Source organism: Schistocerca serialis, chromosome 6, assembly GCF_023864345.2.
Source record: "Schistocerca serialis cubense isolate TAMUIC-IGC-003099 chromosome 6, iqSchSeri2.2, whole genome shotgun sequence".
Taxonomy (NCBI): Eukaryota; Metazoa; Arthropoda; class Insecta; order Orthoptera; family Acrididae; genus Schistocerca; species Schistocerca serialis.
The window spans coordinates 749,640,715-749,662,914 of NC_064643.1; the positions used below are offsets into that span (position 1 = coordinate 749,640,715).

Genomic DNA, 22,200 nt, shown 5'->3' on the forward strand with positions numbered 1-22,200 from the left:
ATGCATTACATAAAATAAAGGGAAGGAAAGCACTCCTTTATAGTGGGGTGATGTGTGGAGCACAGAAACAAGTAACAAAAAACAGTATCCACAAGCTAGGCTTCATGCATTAGCACTTTTCCTAGCAACAACACACAACTACACAGACACCCAAATGCAGTCTCCCATAGCCCAGCAAGACTTTTTGATACCTGATTATTGAAAGCAGTTATCTGAACTGATGGGCATGGGCTGGTGGTAGGGGAGGATGCAAGGAGGGATTGGTGACAAATGAGCAGGTGTTTGGAAAGATGACTTTGCGGCCACACTACAAGATGAAAAGAGTAGAGGTTACAACTAAAAAAGATGTAGGGAGAGGAAGAGGGAAGGAAGGGGAGGGCAGGAAAGAAGATAAAGGTGAAAGTGAATATGAAGAAGGAGAAAGAGAGGGAGAAATATGGAAGAGGCATTGAAAAGGGGGAGGTGGTGGAGAGGAAAGGTATTGGGAGAAGATTGTGCATGATCTGCATGGGATTGAAAGGAGTGGTGGTGTGTACAGAAGAGAGTGGGGAAAAGGCAAAGTGACACAGTAGGAACAGGTTAGCAGAACTTTAAATTGGGAGGATTGCAATAGTGCAGGATGTGTTGGAGAGACAATTTCCACCTGTGTGGCCCAGAGAAACTTGTGCTGGAGGGGAGTATCCAAATGGCCTGTTTAATGAAGCAGCTGCTGAAGTAATTTTTGTTATGGTATGTAGAATGGTCACTTACTGGATGGTCAAGTTTGCCATTTTCCACAGTTTGGCAGTGGCTCTTCATGCAAGTAGATGGATGGTTACTTGTCATGCCCACAGTATTTGCAGTGTAGCTTATATACAATGAGGTGACAAATGTCATGGGATAGCGGTATGCACATATGCAGATGGTGGTAGTATTGCATACACAAGATGTAAAAGGACAGTGCATTGGCAGAGCTGTCATTCAACTCAGGCAAGTCATATGAAAAGGTTTGCAATGTGATTATGGCTGTAGAATAGGAATTAATGGACTTGAATGCAGAATGAGCGGTAGTTGAGATGCATACGACATTCCATTTCAGAAATCAGTAGGGAATTCAATATTCCGAGATCCACAGTGTGAAGAGTATGCCAAGAATACCAAATTTCAGGCATTACCTCTCACCACAGACAACATAGTGGCCAACAGCCTTCACTTAATGATCAGAAGCAGCAGTGTTTGTGTAGAGTTGTCAGTGCTAACAGACAAGCAACACTGTTTAAAATAACCACAGAAATCAGTGTAAGATGCATGACAAATGTATCTGTTAGGACAGTGTGTCAAAATATGGAATTAATGGACTGTGGTACCAGATGACCAAACCAAGTGCCTTTTATAAAAGCACAACATCATCTGCATCGCCTCTCCTCGGATTATGACCATATCGGTTGGACCCCTAGACGAGTGGAAAATGGTGGCCTGGTCAAATGAGTCCCAATTTCAGTTGGTAAGAACTGATAGTAGGGTTAGATTGTGGTGCAGACCCCACAAAGCCATGGACCCAGATTGTCAACAAGGCACCATGAAAGCTGGTAGGGGCTCCATCATGGCATGGGCTATGTTTACATGGAATGGACTGGGTCCTCTGGCCCAGTTTAACTGATCACTGATTGGAAAGGGATATGTTTGTGTACTTGGAGACCATTTGCAGCCATTCATGGACTTCATGTTCCCAAACATTGATAAATTTTTATGAATGACAGTGTGTCATGTAACCAGACCATGATTGGTTTGAAGAACATTCCAATTTGAGTAAATGACTTGGCCACCCAGGTTGCCCAACATGAATCCCATCAAACATCTATGGTACATAATTGAGAGGTCAGTTCATGTACAAAATCCTGCACTGCCAACACTTTCACAATTATGGACAGCCAGAGAGGCAGCATGGTTGAATATTTCTGCAGGGGACTTCCAACAAATTGCTGAGTCCATGCCACATCAAATTGGTGCACTACACCAGGCAAAAGGAGGTCACGCACAATGTTAAGAGGTATTCTGGGACTTTTGTCACCTCATTGTATAACATAGTTGCTTACACATGTGGTCCCGCCTTTTATTTGATAGGAAATGCCTGTGACTGGACTGCAGTAGGAGGTTATGAGTGGGTGTATATGACAGATCTTGCACCTGAGCTGACCACAAGGGAATGACCCAAGGGGTGCACAATTAGGAGTAGGTCTGAATAGGGTTGGTCAAGGATATTCTTTAGGCTGGGTGGGCAGTGGAACACTACTTTGGGGAACACGGATTAGATTTTGGATAGGATGTTCCTCATCTCGGGACACAACAAGAGGTAGTCAAAGCCCTGGTAGATGATGTGTTCAAGTTTATCAAGGCCGGGGTAGTACTAGATGATCAGAGGAATGCTGTGCAATTATTAGTTAACAGATTTACTTCTGTCAGAGGAGTAGATGACATGTGAGCCTTGTTTCCAGATGAGCTGAATAGGATAATGTCTCTCAATAAAGGTTCTGGTAAGGTTATCAGTATATTTTGACAACTCCTCCTTTCCGCTGCAGAAGTGGTATTTACACATGGTGAGGAAGACACTTTTGAGGGGAAATGTGTAACAGTCGTCAATGTGGAGGTACTGTTGATGGTTTGTGCACAAGATACGGACAGACATACTTATGGAACCATCTGAGAGCTGGAGATCAACATCGAGGAAGTAGTTGAGAAGGACCAGATGAAATGAATTTGGGAGTAGGTGCAGAGGCTATGGAGGAAAGAGCAGAGATTGTTCTTGCCATGAGTATTGACCATGAAAATGTCATCAATGAATCTGTACCAGACAAGAGATTTTAAGTGTTGAGTGGAATAGGAAGGATTCCTCAAAATGGCCCATAAATAAGCTAGCATAGGATGGAGGCATGTGAGTACCCATGGCAGTACATCATTTGTTTATGGATTTGGCCTTCAAAAGTGAAGTAATGTGGATCAGGATGTGGTAGGCTAGAAGATTAGTAAACAGATGATAAGTTTGGTGTTAGGATGGCTCATCCATAAACAAGTCATGTGCCATCTGCTTCTCTAACACCAGTAGATCTGTTAACCAACCAGCAGCACTCCTCTGATCACCCAGTGTCTTCCTGACCACAAAAAACTCAACTACGGCTTCCACAAGGGCTTTGACTACCTCTTGCCATGCCCTGAGATGAGGAATACCCTGCCCAAAATCCTTCCCATGTTCCCTGAAGTAGTGTGCTGCCCCCCCCCCCCCCTCACTCCCAAACTCCCAATCTAAAGAATATCCTCGACCGTCCCTATTCCAACCCTACTCCTAATCCTGCACCCAGTGGATAATTCCCTTATGGTCAGCACAGGGGCAAGATCTGTCACATATGTCTCATACACCCACCCATCGTCTCCTACTGCAGTCCAGTCAAAGGCATTTCCTACCCAATAAAAGGCAGGGCCATGTGTGAAAGTGGCCACACTATACACTGAGGTGAAAAGTCACAGGGTACCTCCTAATATCATGTCTGACCTCCTTTTGCATAGTGTAGTGCAGCAGCTTGATGTGGCATAGACTAAACAAGTCATTGGAAGTCCCCCTGCAGAAATACTGAACCATGCTGTGTCTATAGCATGAGAGTTGTTGTTGCGTAAGGATGTAGCATCCACAGTGACTGACATGGAGTTTAGTGTTAATGGGACAGGAACTGTGGAGAGATGGTGAAGGAAGTCAGTGGTGTCATGAATGTATGATGGGAGGTTACAGAGTTGTTGATCAACAAAGGCAGAGGTTCATTCTGTGGGAGCATTATTCACAGCCATAATGGGACAACCAGTAGAGACCTGCAGGGCACTTGTTTTAAAGAAAGTTCTGTGCAGGGTTTTGGTTGGATGTTGTCAGTGGGGTGTGGGGTAAAGAAATGTTTCCACTGGAGAGAAAAAGTAAAGGGGAGGAGGTTCTTTACAAGTCCACCATGGTTGAACCTAGGTTTTGGGATAAATGTGAGTCCTTCAGGAAGTACTGAGACTTCTTCATGGGTCAGAGCGTTGGCAGAAAGGTTGACAACATTGTTACAGGTGGTGTTCAGGAGCAGTGTGTGTTGTGGAAGGTGACTTATTCTGAGTTCCACATCCCAAAAAGTTTTTCCACAATTCTCAGTCCTCAAATGGCTCCATAAGTACTCGTACATATGCTCATATCAGCCACACCAACTGCCAACAGTACTTCCATTTTGACAGCTGTCACCCATTCAATGTCTCTTCATCACAGCCTTGCCATCCATGGATACCGCATCTGCAGTGGAAAACTGGAATTGTTAACATATACCGATAGCCTTAAGAAAACATTTATTGACATACAGTGTCCTATCCAGCGTATCCATAAATGAATCTCATTTGTTATTTGCTCCTCTATAACACCAGTAGACCTGTTAACCAGCCACAGAACTGATCATCCATATCACCCCGGCCTTGAAAGGCATCCATTTCAAACCCACCTCTCATTGTGCCCAGAGATGAGAAATGTTTCCAAAAATCCTACTCATGTTCCCCAAAGTAGTGTCCACAGCCCATCCAACCTACAGTATATCCTTGACCATCCCTACTCCACTCCTACTCCCAATCCTTCACCACACAGGTCATTCCTTTGTGGTAGACCCAGTTTCAAGACTTGTACCATACTCCCACCCACCATCTCCCCTGCAGTTGCCACAGGCATTACCTACTCAATAAAAGGCATGGCTGGCCATTTGGATACTACCTTCCAACACAAGTTTCTCTGAACTACGCAGGTGGGAACTATCTCTCCAACACATCCTGCACTGTTGCAGTTCCCAAGGCCTAAATCTCCACAAAATTGTTCCCACTGACTCACTTTGCCTTTTCCCTGCCCTCTTCTGTCCACACCACTACTTCTCCAATCCCTTCTCCCCCTCCCCATGTGGGCACTCTCGCTCTGCATCCATTTCAACCTTTGTCCCTTCTCTCTCTCCTCTTTTACTCCCTCTTCATCTTCACCTTTCTCTCTTTATCCCCCTTCCCTTTTTCTCTTCATTTGTCCCTTCTCTCTATGCTTGCCATGGCCACAGAACCCTGTGTTTGGGTGTCTGTGTCGTCGTGTGTGTGTGTGTGTGTGTGTGTGTGTGTGTGTGTGTGTGTGAATGTGTGTGCTATTGCTTGAAAAAGAGCAGGTGCTCAAAAGCTAGTGTGAATGCTGTTTTCTGTTATTTGTTTCTGTACTCTGTGCATCAACCCACTATAGGTGAATGGTCACCTTTCCCTTATTTTACATATTGCTCCAACCAGTAATTTCTGTTATTTTCAATATTATACCGTATTATCAGCAACATTTTAATTGTGACTTTCCTTCTAATTTTCTAGTTCACATTTAGCTGTCATCAGCACATTTTGTTCATTTTTTTAAGCTCTTATAAATTTTTGACTTCTCAATATAAAGTTCCAGATGGTTGTATTTTATACCATTCTAATTTTTCAAGAAATAGAAGAATGAATAGGACTCAGTATGGAAGGCACAGAAGATTGTGTATTAAAGACTTGCAATCAAACAAGGCCGAAAGGATAGATAACATTATTTCAGAGTTCCAAAAATTATTGTAGAAAGTGGCAATCCAGTGACTATTCAATTTGGATTGTAGAGATTGGAGACATACTATCAGACAGTATGAAAAACATCACCCTCACAATCCTGAAGACTGGAAGGACAGATAAGTGTGAGAACTGTCACACTATCGGCTAACAGCTCATGCATCAAAGTTCCTTGGGCAGAATAATATACAGAATAATGGAAAAGAAACTGGAGGATCTATTAGATGATGATAGATTTGACCTTTGGAAAGGTAGAAATAACAGAGGGGCATTTTGATGTTGTGTCTGATAATGGAAGCAAAGCTTAAGAAAAATCAAAACAGTTTCATTGGATTTGTCTACCTAGAAAAAGGATTTGACAATGTAAAATTCTGCAAGACATTCAAAATTCTGAGAAAATAGGAGTAATGTACTGGGAAAGATGAGTAATACACAAAACATACAATAAGCAAGAAAATGTGCAGAATCAGTGAACAAAGGAACACAAGCAACAAGAAAAAGACAAAAGGGGCACAAGGTATGCCGGAATTGGAAAGGAACATATGCAAAACACTGACAAAAAATGGGACAATAGGACATTATATTATGATACCAAGTAATAATTTATGTGGTATTGGTGAGCTCAAGTTAAAAAGTTTGTAAGATAGTGGTGCAGCCTTTCACCCTACTGTTCATTCTATTAATCTTCTATTAATCGAAGCCAAATGTCCACTATTTTTATCACATAATACTACATCAAATCTTATGCTTCAAACCAGTACAAACATCAAAACTGCAATAGTGAAATCAAAACACTTACAGCTAAAAGCAAACATGGCATCTTTTAAAAAATATGTAGAAGCTTTGGACACATACTCCATTAAGAAATCCCTTTTTTACTGTAGTGGTAAGATTAATATCCATGCCTCACTTTATCTGTCAAGATCTTCTGCAGGTACATAATTCCTAAACATACATTTGAATTGTATGTCTAAATAATATTACAAAAATGATTATTTATAACTCAGTATTAGTAGCAATATTGGTTTAATGTTTGTTCTGTTTCCACAGGCACGTATCACCAAGGACCTGAAAGCTCTACGAGATACATCTGTTTTTGCATTTTTCATGATAAATGCACTCTTTGTACTTGTGGTGTTTTTGCTGCAACAAAACAAAGAAACCATATATATTCAGTGGCCTCTTGGTGCAAAAGCAAACATCACATTTGTTGAGGATAATAATGAGGTATGAAACTAACACAGGTTGTCTCATTATCTCTTTTATTCTTTGTTAATATCATTATGCAGTTATGATAGGAAATCTTAAAGGGTTATTCCAAAGAGTATCTGTAATTTCAAATTAATAGGCTCATTCACCTTGTGGCGTTTGCCTGCTTTATATCTTCATTGATAGTTCTTGGTGTTGACGTACTGCATTGTTATACTGGCTGAAACATGGGGGGGAGGGGGGGGGTGGAAGCTCAGCACTGAGTAGAAAAGTATTCATTGCTCAAAAACGTGTAATCAGAATAATTGCTGGAGCCCACCCACGGTCATCCTGCAGACATCTATTTAAGGATCTAGGGATCCTCACAGTAACCTCACTGTATATATATTCACTTATGAAATTTGTTGTTAATAATCCAACCCAGTTCAAAAGTAATAGCAGTGTGCATAGCTATAACACCAGGAGAAAGGAGATCTTCACTATGCAGGGTTAAATCTGACTTTGGCACAGAAAGGGGTAAATTATGCTGCCACAAAAGTCTTTGGTCACCTACCAAACAGCATCAAAAGCCTGACAGATAGCCAACCAACATTTAAAAATAAATTAAAAGAATTTCTAGATGACAACTCCTTCTACTCATTGGCTGAATTTTTAGATATAAATTAAGGGAGGGGGGAAAAAAACAACTTAAACATTAGTGTCATGCAATATTTTGTGTAATGTAATATCTTGTACAGACATCTTTTATTAACCTGACACGTTCCACATCATTACGAAGTGTCGTATTCATGATCTATGGAACAATTATTAATCTAATCTGATCTAATCTAATCTATTGTGAATGATGTAGCTGACCTAATTCCGCTGTTAAGTTGATGAAATGTTGTTACTTGAAACAGTACATAATTTCCCTCTGAAAATCGACCCTAGACTGACTGTGTGGAGACCAAAAATTCGTCCTTTATATATTCTCACAATATCAGATACTGAAATTATACATTGTTTGATGTTTAATTTACAGAAACTACAGTTAAAACATTACTCATTCAATTAACTGAATACATCAAAAAAATAATTCTTTTTAACAGTTTCTTTTACCACCACAGTTATGCCAGTTTATTTGTTTAAATAATGAAATTAAAAGATATAGTTACACAAACAATGCTTTTAACAAATCTGGTAATTATTTTGGAATTAAATATGAGCTGGCTTTACTAACATGTTTTCGAATAGAGCCAAATAAATACTTTAAGAATCCTAGTAGTTCTTCTTCTAAATGCTTATAATTATTACAGTATTTATATTTGTTTATATGTCAACAATAGATTCTAAGCCACAAAACAATATTGGTACTGATTTCACGCTATAACAAAGGTATTAACTAGGAAAGGTCAAAATCAATTAGGAAATTAATTACACATATAAAACTAAACACAGAATTAGACCTGGTTCTATATTCCTTAAGACTGAGGGCCAACCTTTCTCTTTTAGGAAAAATGCAGATTGTACTCATGCATGTTAATCGTAATAAGGCAAAAATGAAAATAAAATGAATTTAAGGAGGCAGATGGCAAAACAAGGAAGTAAAAAGACCCCAGCTTGCTTCATCACAACATATAGACCATTTGGTAGTTGGATGCTATATTGAGTCTCTTATTGCAGTCTTTTAATACAGTCCCCTTTGCTGAGTGCCTTCTATTCAGACTGCTGTCTAAGATTTTATTACTCATTGAGCCTTGTGCATCCCCTGCTGAATTTTTCTGGGGTGAGCAGTGACAACTCCCTGTAGCACTCAGAACTGTCACGTATGAGACAAAATAAATATTTTGACACTCAAGTTTCCGATTATGAAAATACTCTGGAAACTGAAGTAATTTATGGACAAATACATAATGTAAAATTGCTTTCATGGCTAACAATTACATCCGTCCATAAGTCTAACATGATGTTGTAGCCTGTGAGGAAATTAATGTCCTACGTCTAATGTACATCATTAGTTCACTGTTTCTTCTTAGGTATCCAAGCAGACTACATATATAGGTAAAAACATATACTCATCATCTTTGATACCCATTTAATATATCAGCATTCACTGCAAACATCAGTTACAATTACTTTGGTCCAATTCTATTGAATCTGTACCATGATACCTCTTCTGTAGGTTCATGTATCATTTAATCATTAGACAATAGCAAACTAACTGCTATGTTATAGGAAGAAAATGGGCTGCCAGTCAGTAATATGAACAGAATGTAAACAGTGTGATCAGCTCAAATCTGACTGTCTTATTTAGTTACTTATTGATGTTGTCTTATGTTTTGAATAACATTTTGTTCTTGGATGTAGGCTGCTATCTGAAACTTTTTTTGAAGCCATAGTGGTAAGTCTTAATTTTTTCTGTGTAAATAATAATGCTATAGTATTCAAAATGTCAAACTCTGTCTACATCTACACTCTAAAAATAATTATGAAGTGCATGGCAAAGGGTATGCCACTCTGCAGCAGTTATTAGGGTTCCTTCCTGTTCCATTCACGTATGAATTGTGGGAAGAATGATTGTTTAAGTGCCTCTGTGTATGCTGTAATTAATCTAATCTTATTCTCATGATCCCCATGTGAATGATTCATAGGGGGTTGTAGCATATTCCCAGATTCATCATTTAAATCCAGGTCTTGAAACGTTACAAACAGGCTTTCTTAGGATAGTTTACATCTCTCTTCAAGAGTCTGCCAGTTCAATTTCCTCAGAACATCTGTGACACTTTCCCCCAGATGAAACAAAACTGTGACTGTTCATGCTGCCCTTCTCTGTATACATTCAATATCCCCTGCAAATCCTGTTTGGTATGTCTCCCACACACTTGAGCAGTATTCTAGAATGGTTCACTCTGGTACGAGGTGCATTCAAGTTCTAAGGCCTCCGATTTTTTTTTTTTCCGGACTGAAAAGAGGTAGAAACATGCGCATTGTTTTAAAACGAGGCTGCATTCATTGTCAATATGTCCCAGAGATGACAGCATTGTATGGCTGATGGAATTTTACCGCCAGCGGGGAGAATGAGAACTGTTTTAAATACTTAAAATGGCGACGTTTTCCTTACTTGAACAGCGTGCAATCATTCGTTTTCTGAATTTGCGTGGTGTGAAACCAATTGAAATTCATCGACAGTTGAAGGAGACATGTGGTGATGGAGTTATGGATGTGTCGAAAGTGCGTTCGTGGGTGCGACAGCTTAATGAAGGCAGAACATCGTGTGACAACAAACCGAAACAACCTCGGGCTCGCACAAGCTGCTCTGACGACATGATCGAGAAAGTGGAGAGAATTGTTTTGGGAGATCGCCGAATGACTGTTGAACAGATCGCCTCCAGAGTTGGCATTTCTGTGGGTTCTGTGTGCGCAGTCCTGCATGCCGACCTGAAAAAGCGAAAAGTGTCATCCAGGTAGGTGCCACGAATGCTGACGGACGACCACATGGCTGCCCATGTGGCATGTTGCCAATCAATGTTGACGCGCAATGACAGCATCAATGGGACTTTCTTTTCGTCGGTTGTGACAGTGGATGAGACGTGGATGCTGTTTTTCAATCCAGAAACAAAGTGCCAGTCAGCTCAATGGAAGCACACAGATTCACCGCCACCAAAAAAATTTCGGGTAACCGCCAGTGCTGAAAAACTGATGGTGTCCATGTTCTGGGACAGCGAGGGTGTAATCCTTACCCATTGCATTCCATAGGGCACTACGGTAACAGGTGCATCTTACAAAAATGTTTTGAAGAACAAATTCCTTCCTGCACTGCAACAAAAACGTCCGGGAAGGGCTGCGCGTGTGCTGTTTCACCAAGACAACGCACCCGCACATCGAGCTAACGTTACTCAACAGTTTCTTCGTGATAACAACTTTGAAGTGATTCCTCATGCTCCCTACTCACCTGACCTGGCTCCTAGTGACTTTTGGCTTTTTCCAACAATGAAAGACACTCTCCATGGCCGCACATTCACCAGCCGTGCTGCTGTTGCCTCAGCGATTTTCCAGTGGTCAAAACAGACTCCTAAAGAAGCCTTCGCCGCTGCCATGGAATCATGACATCAGCGTTGTGAAAAATGTGTACGTCTGCACGGTGATTACATCGAGAAGTATCGCCAGTTTCATCGATTTCGGGTGAGTAGTTAATTAGAAAAAAAATCGGAGGCCTTAGAACTTGAATGCACCTCATAATTCCAGCTGTGACCTATTGATGTCATAGTCATAGGATACTATGTTTTTAATTTTGCGAGCAGCCTAATTTTACATTTATGAATATGTAAAACAAGTTGCCAGTCTTTGCACTACTTTCATATCTTATGAAGAACTGACTGAATATTTATGCTGCTGTTTTTAGACAGTATTTCATTATAGATAACTTCATGAAGCAGTACTTAATTACAGATAACTTCATCATCTGTAAAAAGTCTGAGGTCACTATTAATATTGTCCACAAGGTCATTAATATACAACATGAACAGCAAGGGTCCCAACGCACACTCCTGAGGCACACCTGAAGTTACTTCTACATCTGATAATGACTCTCCCTCTGATGTAATATACTGCATGAAAAAATCCTCAATCAGTGACAAGTTTTGCTTAATACACCATATGATCATACTTTAGACAATAAGCCTAGATGGGGTACTCAGTCGAATGGTTTCCAGAAATCAAGAAATACTGTGTCTACCTGCCCTCCTTGATTCAAAGCTTTCAGTATGTCAAGTGACTTAAGTGTGAGTTGATTTCAACATGACTATGTGTTTGGAATCCATGCTGGTTGGCATGGAGGTCATTCTGTTTGAGGTACCTCATTATGTTTGAGCTCAAAACATGTTCTAAGATTCTACAAGAAATTGATATCAAGGACATTGGGTGGTGGTTTTGTGGATCATTTCTACCACTCTTCTTGTAACTGGGTCTGACCCATGCTTTCTTCCAACTGCTGAGCATAATTGTTTTTCAAGGGATCTGCAATAGATTATAGTTAGGAGATGGTATAATTCAACCTCAAATTCCTTATAGAATCTGATAGGGCTTCCATTAGGCTCTAGAGGTTTGTTCAATTTTAACTATTTCAGCTGTTTCTCAACACCACTGACACTTATTTCACTTGTCTTTTAAGTGGTACAATGATTAAATTGAGGTAGTTTTCGTGGGGTTTCCTTTGTAAATGAACAGTTGAAAACAGAATTAAGCATTTTAGCAATTGCTTTGTTACGCTCAGTTCAAATCCTGTCTCATCTGGATGCTGACTTTGGTGCTACTAATAGACTTTACATATGACCAGAATTTCTGTGGGTTTTGTGAAAGATCATTGGACAATATTCAGCTATGGTAGTCGTTGAAGACCTCACACATTGCTCTCTCAACAGCTAAATGCATTTCATTCAGTATCCCTCTGTCTGTAGTACTATGCTTTGTTTTACATCTGTTATGCAATAGCCTGTATACACGGAGGATCCCTCCAATTATGAACAGTTCTGCTGGGTACATATTTATCCAGTGCATGGTCAATTATTCTTTAAAACTGGAGCCATAGTTTCTCTACATGTTCCTGCCCTGTGCTGAAAGTTTCAGGTTTCTCAATCAGATATGACACTACTGCTTTTTACTGAACATATATCTTTTTCTACTTTTTTTAGTTGTCTTTTGTGCTTTGGTAATCATTGTTGCTACAATGATACCAGTTTTGACATGAACATCCTCAAAGAGGGCAGGTGTAGTTCTTCATAGTTTTCAGAGAAGGCATTTAGCAATGTTTCACAGGATGCCTCATTATGCCCACTACTAACAAAACTGTAATTTTCCCAATTGATAGTTGGATGATTAAAGTCTCCGCCGATGAATACAGTATGTCTGGGGAACTTATGTACAAGTAAACTGAAGTTTTCTTTAAAGTTTCCTGTTACATCAAGAGATGAGTCTGGCAGATGATAGAAGGATCCGGTTACCATTTCATGCCCACCCCTGATACTGAGTCTTGTCCAAGCAGTGTCACATGCAGCGTCAAGTTTCTATCTCAGTGGATTTGAGTTTCTTGTCTTCAGCAACAAATACATCACTTCCCGTTTCCATTAGACTATTCTTTCAATACACACTTAAATTCTCCCTAAAAATTTCATTGCTATCAATTTCAATTTCAACCAGCTTTCTGTACCTAGTATTATGTGCGCTTCACTGTTTTCAAGAGTGCTTCAAACTCTGGCACTTTGGGCAGCTAACTACAGTGTAGACTCAATTATCCAGATTAATTTTTGTTGAACTCATTTGAATAATCAAAAATCTGGATAACTGAACATATGAAGTAAACTGATTTTTGTATTACTAACTCTAGAAAAATAACCTATGTTGCTGGTTGTCTTTTAGGTACATTCTCATATGCTTAACTGTCTGTGGTTAATACATAATGTCAGGTGATTGTATTTGTAAAAAGCAACAGTACAAGGCTTCTTTCAAAAGTTCATTTTTCGGTTTCTTCATAACTTTTCATATTTACTCCCATCTTCACTATCAAGTTTGAAAGTGCACTTCAAAACTGAATCAGTATTCTTCTTAATATTGCTTACGCAGCTGAACTAACTCAAGTGCTGGGCAGAGATTGCATGTGGCACAGGTGGGTAGTGCCAGCACTATATATATGTGCAAATGTGGGCTAGACTACAAAGATCTTTGCTTGCAGCTGACAATCCAGATAATTGTGAATCTGTATAACAGAAGTCTGGATAATGAGTTTCCGCAGTATTGAGCTTTTAATTCTCTCACGTGTGAGGGGCACTCTTTTGGATCTTACACTTATAGTTCTAGGTCTCCTACAGCTGCCATTATCTGGATTGGATGGAGAGTCACTTAATCTAAAAAAACTCTTGTGTGCACCCCACACACAGTCAGTTACCCGAGTAGCAGCCTCTAATTGGTAGTGCACATCTGACCCATTAGAGGGACCCAACAGCTCTCAACCTTACAGCCCAAGTCCAGGAAGTAGCTCTTTAACTTGTCACAGAATCTATGAAGCCAGAACCAGGGACCATGGTCAGTTCTTGGCCCACTGCTAAAAATTGTGAGCTTTGTTGAAAGTCCATGTGCAAGGCTGGTCTTCTCAACACTCTCTGCCAGTCACTGGAATGAGCGAAGTATGACCTCAGAGCCTGGACGATAGGAACTGTTTGTCCTAACATGCATCACAATCTGCAGTTTGTTGCACTGTTGTTTTATGAAATAGTTATTTTATACTTTACTTGCTGATATCCTCTTGTTTTCATGTTCACAAAATATCGTTCCATGATATGACATGGTATAACATGCATTTGAGCTAAAATGTATTTTGGAAAAGTTCAGTTACATTTCATGCATAAGTCTAATAAATAGTCCAAACCTGCCTTACAAGTTAAAACATCTGCAATTTTATTTTATTAGTTCACTGCGTGCCACGATGTAATTTTTATAACATTATGAAATAGATATATATTACACTCTTTTCAATACACAAAGAAATCTGTGTTTGGAGAAGAGTGATTGATGCATAACTTACTTTGACACAATTGTGTCTACAATAAAAAGAAGTAAAGGAAGATAGTATTTTAAAATGTCTGGTCTGTTTGTTTGTCGGATTAGCTATTCATCTGGAGAATGACTTCAGAGTTGTTAACTGTTACCTGTCTGAATACCCTTACTATCACAGTAATCATCTCAGTTTTGGAATAGAAATGGTAATGCTAAAAATATGCTTTTAGTTTGTTTTTATTTTACCTATCTTATCTGTTACTTCTTTTTAATAAGTTAACAGATTTTTGTTGTTAACCTGTCGGGGTGTCACTGTTTTCATCTGATGGAGACATTTTTATAATGTTGAAACCATGGTCAAGGGGTTTAAATAAACCTTCCATTTTGCAACTGATTGGCTGTTTATTATTTCTTCAGAGACTGTAAATTAAATTGACAATCACAATAAAATAAAATTAATGCAAGAGTACAATATCAAAGAAAGAGGTGTTACATATGGAAGGGGATGAACAAACTGAGTGAAAGATAGAACCGTCACTTATAACAGGAAATGCATAAACTAAGTTATATATCAGTTGTATGAAGAATTTCTTTTACCAAAGGGAGTATGTACATATAAAATATAACAGAATATATTGAGAACAGAGACAATCCAATAAATACACTGACTAACCAATCATGGGCAGAAGTACTGTTACAAACTAGCACAAACACTGCATATAATGTTTTTTCTTCCCTGTTTATGTTGAATTTTGAAATGTGTTTTCCTAAGAAACTTGTCAAAACAAACACATATGGGCATACACATGCTAACTCCTGGATCACAACAGGTATTAGAAATTCCTCCAGGACCATGAAAATGCTTAGCTATAGACTGAAAAGTTGGACTGACCCCAAGTTTAAAGAATATGTAACAAATTACAAAAAAATGTATAGAAAAGTAATTACAAAAGCAAAATTACTAAGTAATGATAAATTAATAAGAAAATCAGGCAATAAATCAAAAACTATTTGGAAAATTGTGAAAAGGGAAACAGATGCAAAGAAATTGGAAATAGGTGTCCCACAGGGCAGTGTTCTCGGTCCTTCATTATTCTTGCTTTATATAAATGACATAAAAAATCCTAATATTTCTACCAAAATAATGTTGTTCGCAGACGACACTAGCATAATTATAAGTGATGATAAAAAATCATTAACCGCCACAACTGATATAGTCCTGAAATATATTCAACATTGGTTTAATGCTAATGAGTTAACACTTAATCTAAGTTCAACAAATTATATACAGTATGGCAAAGCAACTCAAGATATGGACCTCCAGTTAAAACTAATGGATAAGAAGATAGAGAGTGTACAATCCACAAAGTTTTTGGGCATGCACATTGATCATAACTTAAGCTGGAAAGACCATCTCAAGTACTTATCCCACAGGCTCAATTTGGCATGTTTTGCATTGAGGATATTATTTAGAGTATGCAGCACAGACTGTACTAGACTAGTGTATTTTGCTTACTTTCAGTCCATCGTGTCTTATGGCATAGTGTTCTGGGGTAAAACTAAATCAAGCTTAACAGATATCTTCAAACTTCAGAAAAGAGCTATACGAATCATAACACATAACTCTCCAAGAACTCATTGTAGGCCCCTTTTCAAAGAACTGCAAATACTCACAATACCATCACTGTATATTTTTAAAAGCATTCTGTGTACAAGAGCACATATGAAAAATCTACGTACAAATGAGGACTGCCATAATTATAATACTAGAACTCGTAAGAATTTGTATGTAGAAAGGGTAAGGACAACACAAACCCAAAAGCATGTAAGTTATTTTGGAATAAAACTCTACAATGCTCTGCCAGTGTACATGAAGGCAATAATAGATGAAGTAAAATTTAAGACTGAACTTAAAAATTACCTTTTAAGCAAAACTTTCTATGACGTAGATGAGTACTTTGATTGTGTGTAAATTTATTGCCAAAAATTTTAATTTGTATGTCTAAACTTGTACTTTTAAAAAATGTCTTGAAAGTGATATTCCATTATTATGTCTGTAGTACTTGTACTAGTATGATAACTTTGTTGTGACAATTCCTACATCATGTAAATGATATACAGGAAGATAATAAAATGAAAAATGAATGAAAAAAATGAATGAAATGAAATGAATGAAAATAAATACAGGAAATAGTGGGGAATGAAATGGAAAAGATACTGTAGGAAGAACTGAAGAAATGTGGGGCTTAAGAGAAGTAAATGTGGGGCTTAAGAGAAGATTAGGAGAAGGGAAGTACCGAGATGAGTTCGTTGATTTAATTGTAAAACAGGATTTTGAGCCAGATGTTTATTGATTTGTTTCTCCTCCAAAAGATTAAGTTTTTGGCCTACATTTGCGAAGTGGAAGACATGGTACTGTGGGTGGTAGCTGGTAGCACTATATGTACAGTAGATGTGGACTCAGAATTCTGCCTGACTGGCCCATGTAAATCTTATCACAGTTAGCACAAGTAATTTTATACACCCCACTGTTGGATAGTTGTTTTTACCTATTGAAAATATGCTTGGATGTGGCATTCCCCACACTGTATTTAAATATAAAGTAAACAAACCAGGAAAAAGACATTATGGAGTTAAAATAATTTAGGAGTGAAGGTAACAACTCACAAAACAGTAGGAGTGTCGAGTCATGATAGGACTGCAGAAAAGCATGAAAATTTCACTAGTTTTTGGATGCACCCCAATTTGAGCTAGAGCATATGCGCACACCCCTCTCCCCAGCCCCCACCCCCCTCACACACACACACACACACACACACACACACACACACACTCCTGTATAGCAACACTGTGAGGACTGAATGCACAGTCCCAAAGGCAAGCAGACCAGGGTGAGGGGCTGTGTTGAGTGTTGGGCATGAGGGATGAAAAGAAGCATGGAATGAATGGGGGTTTTGGGAAAGGATGGCTAATGGTTTGGAGAGAGGCAGCAATAATACAAGGTAGGAATATGGGAGGGAGAGTTAGCTGATGCATAGAATTGGAATGCGACACTTGGACACCAGAACTGTTGAGTTTGTGCAGCTTGCGAGACTGAATTGGGAAGGCGTGAAAGAATAGATGAAGGGCAGACTGTGGTAAGAGGGTGTGGGTGCAGAAGATTAGTTGAGATTGAAATTAGGAAGATTACAGAAAATAAGAATGTTGCAAGGATAACTCCCATCTATGTAGTTCATAACTGTGGCCAGCGATTGTAGCACAGGATAAGCCTGTGATGGAATAAAGTAGGTATGCTAGGTGGGTTAATCGGGCAGGTACACAAGGATATGACCCTTTGGAGAAGGATTATGGGTAGAATGTCTGTCATTTACAGGTATGGTGATAGGTAGCAAAGCTCTGAGAAAGAACTTGTTCAGTTCCTCCAGCTGGGGATGATATTTGGCCAGGAGGGGGTGCTCCTACGCAGGTAGTTCTTGGTGGTGTTAGAAGGGTTAGGGCAAGAGTAGTCTCATAATTGCAGATATGCTGTCCACATAAGGCCAGGATGTGGAAGGGATGACAGCCATCAGAAGGCAGGTACTGTTGATGATTAGTAGGTTTGATATGGGAGGAGCCATCAGGGGGGCAGAAGTCAATGTCCCAAAAAGTGGAATGTTGGGCCGAGGAAGAGGAGGTGAAGCAAATGGAAGAGGAGAAGTTGAGGCTATGGAGGAATGAGGATAATATGTCATGACCCTTGGTTTAGATCATGAAGATATTGTCAATGAACCTGAACCAGACAAGGGATTTGGGGTTTTTGAGAGACCAGGAAGGTTTCATCTAGATGACATATGAACAGATTGTCATAGGAAGGTGTCTTTGAGGCGTATATATTTGTGCCACATATTTGTTTCCGCCAAAGAAATAGTAGTTATGTGTGGGGATATAATTAGTTAGATGTTTAAGGAGGTAGTGAGTTTTAGTGGAAAGCATGTTGGGAGAGGTAGTACTTAACAGCAGCAAGGCCAGGGGCATGAGGGATGTTGACATACAGGGAGATGGCATCAGCAGTGCCGGGTAGGTATCCAGGTGGTAAACGGGTCAGAGAAGGAAATGGTTCCTATCTTTATTACGAGAGGCTAGGCTATGGGTAATTGGTTGGAGGTATTGGCCGACACGAGGGGAGCACAGTAACCAGCTACAATGAGTCATCCAGGATTGTTGAGATGTGTGTGGAAGGCAGGTGTGCAGGGGTTTTGGATTGAGGAAGGACATAGATTAAGGAAAAGATTCTGGGAGAGGGCTAAGGATTTCAGTGGGGATTAGGTGACTTCTGCTATGGGATCACTATAGCACAGCTTTTAGGCAGAGGAGTCAGATAATTAACTGCAGTTTTAAGAGTTGAAAGACATGAAAAGGAGGTTGTGCTTGTGAAGAAAGTGAGACAGAGTTCTAGAGTAATCCCCCCACCCCCCACTTGGTATTAAATCTATCTTTGAGCAAGCAGTGAAGGGAACCAAGGAGAAATTTGAGCAGTGTATTAAAATTCAGGGGGAAGAAATGAAAATGTGAAGGTTTGCCGATAATGTAATTTTGCTGGAGATGACAAAAGACATGGAAGATCAGCTGAGTGGAATGGAGTCTTGAATCACATCAGGGAAACAGAAATTTAAGGCAGAGTTTGAATTGAAAATGTGATCAGTTGATATGATGCATGCTGAAACATCAAGAAATAGTGTGCTTGGAAAGAGAGAGAAGTGTGTGGGTTAAAATCATAGAGGGAGGCCAAGGCTTGACTGCAGTAAACTGGCTCAAGTAGGTGTATGTTGCAATAGTTTTGGAGATATGTGTACAATATAGTACTGTGATGAGCTGAATCTAGTGTTGAACTGAAGACCAGAAAAATGTTTTCTCTGCTTCATAGGAGATGTAGTTCTTCAAATAAGACAAGTTGGAAATGTAAATACTATTCAGGCACATCCACACAAAAATAAATTACTGGGTGTTAAGTCATGCTATCAGGGAAGCCAGAGCAACATTGACAAATTAACATTTTAAGAGTGACCAATCCAGTGTCATGGAAGCCTGGCATTGAGATGTTCATGAAAGTTCTGATACAAATTTGGAGGACAATGTCATGTTGAAAGACAAAATAAGGGACATTCTAGTTGATGTTGTAAATACTCCATTAATATGTCCAGTTTTTTGGGAACAGAGAAAAAGAAAAAGAAAAGGAAAAAGACACTCTGTGGGAGGGAAGAGGAGAGCATACACTTCAATTCTTCCCAACATGCAAAATGTTTTTTTTGTTTTTTTCCCATAAGAGTCTGTCATACTCTACAATGCCAAGTGGGTTTTCTGCACCCCAGGTTCTAAAGCTACAACAGTTAACCTTTCATCTGTGTGAATGTCAATTCCAGTTGGAATTGAAAAACTCTTATATGTTAATTGTACTGTGCTTTGTTCCAGATGAGTTTTTGTTATAGAAATTCACATTAGAAGTTACTTTACAGTATCAGAAAAAAGTCTTTATAACACATTGTGACTGCTGCAGTTGTCCTTTCTGTTGCAGAAGATCATACTGTGTTATGTTTCTGCTACATCTTTCTCTGAAATTTCAGTAATAGTACTGTATCAATTGCCAAACAAGTTATTAATTTTTTTTGCAGTGTAAAATGTAATCATATTCATTTATATTTAAAAAAGTTAGTATTTCCAAGTCTTCAGAAAAAGTTTATGACAAAAATAACATTGTATACATTTAACTGATTTTGCTGTTACTCCAATAGTTATCCTTATAGTTGTAGCAACTAAATGACTACTAAGTTAAATGCATGTGCTAATATCATAATTTCAGATGCTATTGAAATGATTTATTTGCTTCTAAGTCACTTGAGTTAACTTACTTGTTGTCTGTTTTCAAGGCTAGAGTCACAAAGGAATACCTGGAACTAGAACCAATTGGTCTCGTTTTTGCACTTTTCTTTGGAGTTGTGCTAATAATTCAGTTCTTTGCAATGATGTTTCATCGACTTGGAACTCTGTCTCATATTTTGGCATCAACAAATGTAAATTTATTTTCCTGTGGAAAGGTATGTATACTACGTTTAAATAACTCCGTTGGATTATAGAACAGTTGTAAGAAATTGTTTTTATTCTTCAGTCACCAGTAGTAATTTCCAATAAAATAGGCTTTTTCAGTGCTACGTATAGAAATTATAACAGTAAATTCAATAAAAATCTTTTTTCACCTTGCTCCAAAGAGCATAAATTATACCAGTAACATGTGTTGCTTCAATTCCCACTAACTGTGGTCAGGTACGTGTGTGTGTGTGTGTGTGTGTGTGTGTGTGTGTGTGTGTGTGTGGTCTATTTTTGACAAAGGGCTTGTTGGCCGAAAGCTTATTTTGTGACAGTCTTTTTGTTGTGCCTATCTATGACTCAGAATTCCACTATATGGTGAGTAGAAACTATCCTTTTCATAATATTTTTACAGTCCATCCTGTATTTTCCATTGTTTAATACCAATAACATATATGGACAGATCCAAGATAGTAGTTTTTATTTACAGAATCTAATAGCTTTTAAAAAGACCCACTTCGGCTTGATTATTAACTCCATATTATAGCATAATGTTTGAAAATATGATATTCTGTGACTAGCCTAATGTTGTTTGGTAATTGTGCCACTGTTATACTACTATCATAAGATTTATTTAATTACAGACACTGAAATTCAATGCTTTGGTGATGTCAGTTTTAAAACTCTGTCACTGTAAACAATTGCACTTGTGTGGGAATTTAAAACTAGGTTCTTTTCATCGTGAGGTGTCATTGACCTGACATTTTAAACCTTAATCAACCCATCCCCTTTTCTTCCCCAAAGAAGAAAAGTAGTTCCAAAAGCTAGGACAGTTTCTTATCTATATCTTCTATAACAACAATAAATCTGTAAAACTGTTATGTCTGTTCAGTTAATCTCCAAAACTACTACACAAATTTCAAGGTGTTTTCATTGGTAACTTGAGGATAGTTTGGGAGACTGTGTAAGCTGTAGTTTAACAAAATTGGATCATGACAAGAAAAGATATTATGATTTAGTTTTACTAAAACTTTATTGTTTGTCTGCCTGAACACGCTGATCTTCAAAATTACTAGATGGCTTTTTGTGGGGTTTTCACTGGTAACTTCAGCGTAGTTAGGAGTCCTATATAGGCTATATTGCATCAAAATTGGATCACAGAAGAAAAGATATGTATATATATTATAAAAATATATGTACTCATATGTGTTCCATATCTCCAGAACCACTGGATCGGTTTTGACTGAACTTGGTAGACATATCACTTACTGTATTTGGGACTTCATACAGTATTTGGGAACAAAAGTGCTTAGTGATTTGCAGCAAACTTCATACATAATTTCAAACCTTTACAAAACTTTTTCTCACGGAGCCCCCACCCCCCAGGAAGGAAAAAAATTTATCGCTTACTACATTTTCGTGGATTATTTTTATATCAGGCACGCTATTTTAATTTATCACTGCTTTTCTGCTAACTGCATTCATGACACATTTTTCAGACTGTATTCATGCATGCTACTGAATGTATTTGCAAAATTATATCATTGCGTGACACAGAGATAAGGATGTATGCCATCATAAACCTAAGACGCATGAAAAACTGTCACATCACACATGACATGTAAATTTGTTATTACTAACCAGCTGAACCGATATCGATGAAATTAGGTAAGGAGACAGCTTAACCCTTGGGAAGAATATAGGCTACTTTAGAAAGTGTATAGTACAAGGTACCTACTGGTCTGAAGAATATTATGCAAATTAGGGAAAATATTTACTCTTTGGAATAGCTATTTACCCTCTGAG

At 38.6% G+C, this 22,200-nt stretch overlaps 1 protein-coding gene across 1 annotated transcript in view; it reads left to right on the forward strand.

Annotated features, from left to right (window-relative positions):
- The window catches only part of LOC126485065 (chitin synthase chs-2-like), a 271,806-nt gene that overhangs the window by 222,524 nt on the left and 27,082 nt on the right, over positions 1 to 22,200 (forward strand). The window contains exons 19-20 of the mRNA XM_050108667.1: positions 6,649 to 6,825; positions 20,238 to 20,405. Of these exons, the coding sequence (XP_049964624.1) occupies positions 6,649 to 6,825; positions 20,238 to 20,405 (345 nt within the window). The remainder of the gene's footprint in view (positions 1 to 6,648; positions 6,826 to 20,237; positions 20,406 to 22,200) is intronic.